At 36.8% G+C, this 8,328-nt stretch overlaps 1 protein-coding gene across 4 annotated transcripts in view; it reads right to left on the reverse strand.

Annotated features, from left to right (window-relative positions):
* Positions 1-375: 375 nt before the first annotated feature.
* The window catches only part of dgkzb (diacylglycerol kinase, zeta b), a 55,564-nt gene continuing 47,611 nt past the window's right edge, over positions 376-8,328 (reverse strand). For all 4 annotated transcript variants that reach the window (XM_008412655.2, XM_008412653.1, XM_017305449.1 and 1 more), the window contains 6 exons: positions 7,072-7,106; positions 5,839-5,882; positions 4,533-4,653; positions 4,028-4,064; positions 3,820-3,919; positions 376-1,233 (listed from right to left, as the gene is read on the reverse strand). In XM_008412655.2, the coding sequence (XP_008410877.1) occupies positions 1,117-1,233; positions 3,820-3,919; positions 4,028-4,064; positions 4,533-4,653; positions 5,839-5,882; positions 7,072-7,106 (454 nt within the window). In that variant the 3' untranslated portion in view covers positions 376-1,116. The remainder of the gene's footprint in view (positions 1,234-3,819; positions 3,920-4,027; positions 4,065-4,532; positions 4,654-5,838; positions 5,883-7,071; positions 7,107-8,328) is intronic.

Genomic DNA, 8,328 nt, shown 5'->3' on the forward strand with positions numbered 1-8,328 from the left:
TCTTTTGAGAGTTTTCCTCAGAATTTTGATTTTAATCTCAGAAATTTGACTTTTATCTCACAATTCTATTTTTTCTCTCAAAATTTTAACTTTTACTTCAAATTTCATTTGTTTTTCCTCAGAATTCTGATTTCAGTCTCAGAATTTTGATATTTTTCTCAGAATTTTTCTCAGGGTCCAAGGTGTTGATTTTAATTAGAATTTTGACTTTAATCTCAGAATTTTTATATTTTTTCTCAGAATTTTGACTTTAGTCTCACAATTTGACTAACCTCAGAATTGCGTAATTGTGCATGTTTGTTTCTTAATCTTGGATACTTATCATTTAGGCTGAAATAGGGGAACATTCATCAGTTTTGCTTTATGAAAACCAAATAATTTTGTTGCCGACATGCTTTATTGCAGGTCACTCAGAAATGATGAAACCAAACAATCCTTACATGAATATCTTACAGTGATAAGAATCTCCTGACTGACGCAGAAGCTCGTTATAATCATCCGACTGCTTTGGCAGAATCTGGATTCAGCTTCTTTTTAACTAACGGCTTCGCGAGTATTTACAGTCCACAGACATCAAAACGAAAGCGCTCCGCTGTAACAGACAGTAAAACATTAAAAACTGATTACAGGCAAAGTGAGTTTATCTCTACAATCTGATCATAAATACTTAAATTCATCGCTGTCTACATTAAATATCCAAACATTTATTTGTTTGCAGTGAACATCCAAAAGGTCACTAGAAGCTTAACAGAAGACACGTTTTGCTTTATTGGATATGAAAGCTGCAGAAACATGAATGCTGTCGCTGTTGGCGGCCAGCAGCTGCGTCGCTCTCTCTGCACGTCCTTGTGGCTCGAAAATAAAAACTAGTTTGAGTTTGTTTTGGTGTCCACGAGCCTTTTGTGTCGCTCAGTTCGGCCGCAGGACAGAGCTTTCTTCAGGCAACCGGATTCATCAAGACGCCTCGTCTCTCATCAGTTAAAGCACAAAAAAAGAAGAAGAAGAATCCATCTGGCTCCGACAGCAGAGAGGATCTGTTCAGTTTACATTCCGACAGACGGAGCTCTGTGGAGAACGAGAACAAGAAAAACCCAACAGAGCCGGGAGGAGGAAGGGTCACACTGCCGTCTCCTGGTCCTCTCTCTGGATCATCTGGTAATGTTGGCAGTTCTCCAGGTAGTTGGCCAGTTCCTGGTCGTCGGTCTTGGCGGCCCGATGTTTGGGAGTGTCGCCCTGAAAGACGAGAGCGACGGGCGGCTTTAGTTTATTTTATTTCCTATTAGTTCCTACTGTAATATTCTTCCTCTACAGCACAAACATTACAATAAAAATCACGCTATTGCATTTGAGTATTAGGAACATCCTAAAAAAAATGAAAAAAAATTAAATTCTGAAAATAAACTGGTACTAGAATAGTCAAATTATGAGAATAAAGGGGAAATAATATGAGAATAAAGTCCAAATACAAGAATAAAGTAACATCTTGAGAATGAAGTCATAGTATTGAGAGAATAATCTCATAAACTCATAATACCAGAATACAGTCAGTATTATAAGAATGAAGTCATATAATGAGAATAAAGTCATAATATTATGAGTAAAGCTATACTATCACAGGAATAAAGTTGACAAAAATAAAGTTAAAGTTGAGATAATATAAATAATAATATGAGAAAGTCAGAATATTATGAGTAAAGCTATACTATCACAGGAATAAAGTTGAGAAAAATAAAGTTAAAGTTGAGATAATATAAATAATAATATGAGAATAAAGTCAGAATATTACGATTATATTCTTATAATGCTAGGACTTATACTTATTTCGATATATTCAGAACTTTATTCTTGTAGTGTATCTACTCTCTTAATTTTTTTATTTTTGTAGTGGCCTTAATACAAACTAAAAAAAAAAAAAAAGTCAAGATTTCTTAAAAACAAAAAAATCAAAAACACAAAATACAAACCAGGCACCTCAACAATTTAAAAGTATTAAAAACAAACAACCAGATTTTTTAAGGGTCTTTTTAAACATTGTATGATCATTTTTGGGAGCTTCCGTTCTGGGCCGAGGTAATGTCAAAGTAACAATAAAGACTCTTCTAATGTTAAAACCATGAAACAAAGAACAGATCTGTCTCCAAACAGCATAGCTGGTGTGGGACTACCCGGGCTAACAGTTAAGCTAACTACTACGGCAGGAACGAGTAATTTACTAGGTATTGGCTAAGCTAATGGCTAAGCAAACAGCTCGACTAACTGCTATAGTAATAGCCGGGCTAACAATAATGGATGAGCCAACTGTTAGACAAAATGGCAGGCTAACAAGTAGTGTTTAGTAATGACTTGGCTAATGGCTGTAAAAACCCCTAAGCTAACTGCTACGCTAATAGTTATGCTAACTGTCAGGGGGAATGGTAGAGCTTTACAAGCGTCTGCAACCACTTGCTAATAGATAGCTGGATAAAAAGCTAGGCAATAGCTAGCCTAGGGCAATATCTGTGGTTAGGCTAACTGCTATTGCTAGCTGAACAGTTAATGTACTTTATTAAAAGATTAGGTGATTAACTGTTGAGCCAAAATCTAAGGTAATTGTCATACTCACTAAAAGGTTAGCTGTTGGGGTACTGGCTGAGCTACAAGCTACGCTAACAGGCAGGTTAGCAGCAGAAATGTGTTCTTCCTAACACTGATGAACGATTAAAGATAAATTAAGAGAGAAACTTTAAATCATCTGATTATTTCAAGTGCACTAACAGTAAGCTAACATCCAGGAGCTGGGAACCGTTGTGAACTCGAAAGTTAAAGATAACGTGACAAAATCTGATCTTTTCATCTGAAAAAGTAGCTTGAGGACAAAACAGACGGACGGTGTGAGAAATGGAGGAGGAGAAGCCTCTCAGCCCGTCTAAACTCCTGCGGTGAATTCCCGCTCAGCACCAACTCTGGACTCTAAATAACACATAAACTCTTTATTTGTGCAGCGGAGGAGAGAAAGCTCAGATTATGGGCTGTTTCCTGTTACCACTGGCTTCACCATGGCGACGGTGAGCCAAGGCTTTTGTGTGCTGAGGATGAAGCCCGGGGAATCCTGCGGAGCTTCGTTTCTCACTGACACACAACATTAATCACTTTATAGAAGTGGGTCAAATACTGCCGGAGACCCATTTAAAGTGCGGAGGCACGGATCGGGCTGGTGGCCGCCGTCCTGCCAGCAGAAAAAAAATAATAAAAAATGGCTTCATACAGCAGGAAGCAGCTGCTGACCAGAAACTAAATCTTTACCGTTAATCTGCTGACTTGGAGTTTGGAAAGAACCAAAACATTTCCAGAAAAGCTCACTAAACAATGATCAGACGCAGATAGAAAATCAGGGTTAAGTCACATGCAGCCAGAGATCTGGGAATAGGAAAATATTTTTATTTGTTTTGGCCTTTCATCCACACAAAAACTCTGTTTCATATCACTAAAAATCTTTACTTATAAAAACTCTGACATGGAGATTTGAGAAAACAAAGATTTAGGGTTCAGCACATTACAGTTTGCGACAAATAATGCACCAATATATCCACATTTTGCTTTGATATGACTTTTATTACTAACTTTATTTTCTAATATGTCATTTAAAAGTAGTCCAACCTCATTATATGTCCAAACAAACTATGAGGTTTCAAATTGATGAAAACGTACATAAGTCTAAAAAAACTCTAAATTTGTCTGCAAACTGAGAAACTGAAAACTTTTTCTAAAGCAGAATAAATGAATGAACGTGTCGATGACAGTAGTGTGGTAAATCTGTCTTTGTGCTCCAGGTGAGTTTACCTGCAGGTCCGTCTTCATGAGCGACGCCCCCGCCTCCACCAGGAAGTGACAGATGCTCCTCTGGCAGAGAGCGGCAGCTTTATGGAGCGCCGTCTCTCCTCTGGAACACAACCGGGAGAAACGGATTCACTTCCTGGAACGTTTGGGCTTCGTTTGGACAGAACAAAAACGGAACTTCGGCCGGGTAAAAAGAACAAAGTGGACTCACGTCTCCGTCTCTGCGAGGTCCAGGTGGGAGGCGGGAACTGACGGAAGAAAACAAACTCAGAAACTGAAGCTACAAACTCTTCAGATGTAAAGATGTTTGATGAAGTGATGAAAGGGAGGAGAAGCGATCAGTCGAAACTGATGAAGACGAGACGAGTTAAACAATCATGTTTTCACCGTTTCATTCAGGCTGAGGTGAAAAACCTGCAGATGTTTAACTGCCTCATTTTTATCTGAACACAACTATGAAGGCCTCAGGAAGTTGGAGGGAAGATGGGAAAAAAATCATAAATTTTACATTTCAAATACCGCCCTGGGCAGCTGCCCATACAGCAGATTTATAGCCCAAGCTGCCATTCAAGGCTTCCTGACAGCTTAAAATAGGAGCAAGGCGAAGCAAATACAGCGGACATGTTATGCTTCTGTTGCCATGGTGACCTCCCAGCTCTAATCCCAACCATGGCCGCTGGTTTTCTGATTCAACAGCAGCTTTTGGAGCGTCTCACCGTTTTCGATGAGGTACTTGACGATGTCTTTGCTGCCGGTCTGGACGGCGTGATGCAGCAGCGAGCGGCCGTCTGCGTCCTGCAGCGCCAGCTCTGCCCCCTGCTGGTGGAGCTCCGTCAGCTGCAGGAGGAAACATCATGTGTGAAACAAAGCTGCTGAATTTATGCAATTAAAACAAAGCTTCAGGTTAAAGTTTGGTGGAAGGAAAAATATTAACCTGGTTCACAGTGGAAAATATTCATTTGAGGTTCAACTAATCTATGAAAACTGTGAATTTCACCGAACTGAAACTCAGGAGTTTTAACTAAACTAACTTTAATGCAATAAGGTTAAAATGTGCTAACATATAACAGAGAAGAAAGATGCCTCTAACGTCGTTCAGATCCTGGTATTTTGTGATCCATTTTAAAATCTATACCTTGGTTTTAACTGAATTATCTTAAACTTTGTAGAGGTTTGATATTGTTAGTAAAGGTTAGAAAAATTAAGCACTTAAGGGCTTTGTGTAATGTTAAGACAATACGAAGCATTAAAACCGCAAACAGGTGAAGCCTAAAACTCTGATTTAATGTATGAATTCAAAAAACAATGAAATGCTAGAGAAACTACAAAATTAGTATTTTTTTCATTAATTTACACCAAATATTAGCAAAAAACCAAACAAAACATACATTTACTCAAATCTGGATGCAAAAAAACAACAAAAAAAACAAAGTGACATTGTCTTAACTAAAAAACTAAAGAAATTAAAAAGTAAATAAATTTTGTCCTTCCTAACTTTTTTTTTTACATTAAATTTTTGCAAAAAACAAAGAAAAAACTATATTTTCTAAGTTGTGGATCCAAGAAAACCACTGAGATTATATTTTCTCTTAACTTCAAAGCTAAAGAAACAAAAATCTTTTTTCTAGCGTGTTTTTTCTTTCTTCTTTCATGTTTTACACCAAATATTAACACAAACTGCAGAAAAAACTACATTTATTAGAATCTGGATCCATGAAAACCAGTTAATTTCTCTTAACTCCAAAAGCTAAAGAAACTAAAAAAATAAATACATTTGATACTTTGGACTTTATTTAATTATTTTATGTTTTACATTAAGTCTTAGCCCAGAAAAAAGAAAAACTATCAAATTGTTAAGTTCAAGATTTTACCCGTTTCAGCCGATCTGTGTTGAGCAAATAGAAACTTTTAAATAAAATCTTAATATTTTTTGTTTCTCCCGGGTGTCTTTAGGTTCTTGCTACATCAGTGAAAAGGTTTCAGTATTTCTCCCAGTTTCAGCTCTGAGGTCTGCAGACTCACCCTGCTCAGGTTCTCGTTCTTGACGCAGCTGATCAGCTCCGCATCTAAAGAACAGAAACAGATGAAGGCTTGGAAACAACAGCGCCATCTAGTGGCCACATCTACAACATGCAGCATTTAAGAAATGTTGCGTTTGCTCCGTTTTTAATAAATCACTAATGAAGGCCTAAAACAAGGAGGCGGCCCCTGGACTGATTTATTTTGTGAATCAGATCAATTAGGACAAAGTTTTAAACTAAAATCTACTTACAAAAATGCTACATGGGTTTTTCCGGTTTTCTTCTATCGTCAAGGTAACATCTACTCATTGACTTAAACTGTAAAGTACAAATTGTTGCACCCAAATCCGTTTTTAATTGCTTTATTAAAACTTAAAAATATATCACATTAAGACTGACATAGATCTTGTTTTTTATTTTATTTTGCTGAGAAAATACTACAAAATATTTTTTTCCCCAGTTTTAATCAAGCCCAAAATAAATAGACTGGATGCATTTAATTTAATAAGGAAAACATTAAATTTTTGGATCGGCAATCCCTTTTCTACAACAACAAAAAATCTTATTATGTTTAATTGTTTAATTATAAAAGCTCAAGCTTAGTTTATTAGTTTATTACATGTTAAAAACCCATCACTTTGGTGACCTAAGTTTTTAAAAGTTATATTTATTTGACCTGCAGTGCTCTTGAGCTGAAGGTTTTGACAAAATGTTTAGACACTCGTAGTCTAAAGTGATTAAAACAGTAATTTAAGATCATGACGATTTACAATAATCTGATGATTAATGGTTTACTAGATTAAATGAGTTCCAATCGATCAGCTTAGAGTAGACTTTATTTTAGTTCTGCAGTTTGGCCGCCATCCTGCAGAGGGCGCCGCTGGTCCTCTAGAAGCAGAGCCAGAAACAAAGATGGCGGGGTAAACGGTTTGTCTTTACCGGATGGAAACGGTAAAGACAAACGGAGTCCGGTGTGGGATAGAAAACACACTTTATGCGGTTCTGTTTTAAAATATAAATGCTCTTTAAGTAACATTTCAGCTCATTAATGGACATTCAGCCGAGCTGCTCGACGAAGCAGCGTATTATTCAAAATGTAGCCCTTTATGTTATGGAAAGACGACCAGGCCTCTTGATACAAGAAACAATTCTGGATTGTAAATAAATCCTTTGTCGATCGATTTCATCAATCAACCTTAAATTAACTCACTAATCTCCAACAGGTCAGATTTACCTTTTTCATGGTCCTGTGAGGTAGCAGTGGAGATTCTGTGAGGAGACAGACGACAGAATCAGAACCAACAGGAAGGAGAGTGAGAAGATATTCAAAGTTGACCTTTGACCTCCATTAAAACATCAACCAGAACTCCACCCAAACACCACAGTAAAACCCTTTACTACTCAGGAAACCGGTGCACCCCACAGACCCTCCCTGCTCCCACACCACAACATGTTAAAGCCAAAACACACAGAGAGAGGAGATTATCTACTGCTTTGGTCTGAACCTTCCCAGCATGCATTTGTTTCATTATTTTTAAATAATCTCCAGTGTTTATATAAAACTAAGACGCCTTTTTCCCCCCTGCAAATATCTACTACAGTCTGTTCTGCTTCTGTCCAGTAGGTGGCAGTACTCAATGTTTTGAACCTGTTAGAATTAAATTTTATTTCCAGTTTCAAAAGTTCTGGATTTTAGATCCAGTTTTGTTTTTCTGAAACTTTTGTTGAAGAATGAAGATTGAGCAGCAGTTAGAGCTCGTCCAATCAAAAACATTTCTTTTCATTCTAATTTAAAATAACAAGAAAATAAAAAGAATTGATTTCTAACAAAAACATTTATAATAGTAATAGTGATATTAAAATTAAAATGTAAGAAATAATTTGATTTCAGAAATTTAAAAAAACATTACCCCTCAAATTTATAAATTACTTGAATAAGATATATATACATATATAAAAAGTAAAGAAAAGTAAACATCTGATTTTTAAAAAGTATTTTTTCCCAAAATTTATAAATGAATTAAATTTATAAGAAATATATAAATTATAATAAAAAAATTAAGCATTTTAAAAAGCATTTTCCATATATATATATAAGTATAAAAATGCAATAAAAATGTTGAAAAGTATTTGATTTCTCAGGAGAACAATTTCAGACTGTTTAAATCTACCCTGCTCTGCTGTTTTCTGGAAAGTTTCTCTTGAACCGTTTTTTCTGCAGGGCGTCTAAAGCAGAAACTGTGAAGTTACAATCAGCCTCTCAGTCTGAATCCATCAACATACAAACATCATCAGAAACGAAGGCAAAGCCGCTTCTCCACAGCTGCACATCATCTCCTCCTGCAGAGCTCAGCAGGTTTCGCAGACAGAAGTTTAGACAGAGGCATCAGCAGAAAGCAGAACCCAGAGCAGAGGAGGAGCAAGGAGGAACCAGGAGGAACCAGGAAGAGCCAGGAGGAACCAGGAGGAACCAGGAAGAGCCAGGAGGAGC

The sequence above is a fragment of the Poecilia reticulata genome, linkage group LG6 (genome assembly GCF_000633615.1).
Source record: "Poecilia reticulata strain Guanapo linkage group LG6, Guppy_female_1.0+MT, whole genome shotgun sequence".
Lineage (NCBI taxonomy): Eukaryota > Metazoa > Chordata > Actinopteri > Cyprinodontiformes > Poeciliidae > Poecilia > Poecilia reticulata.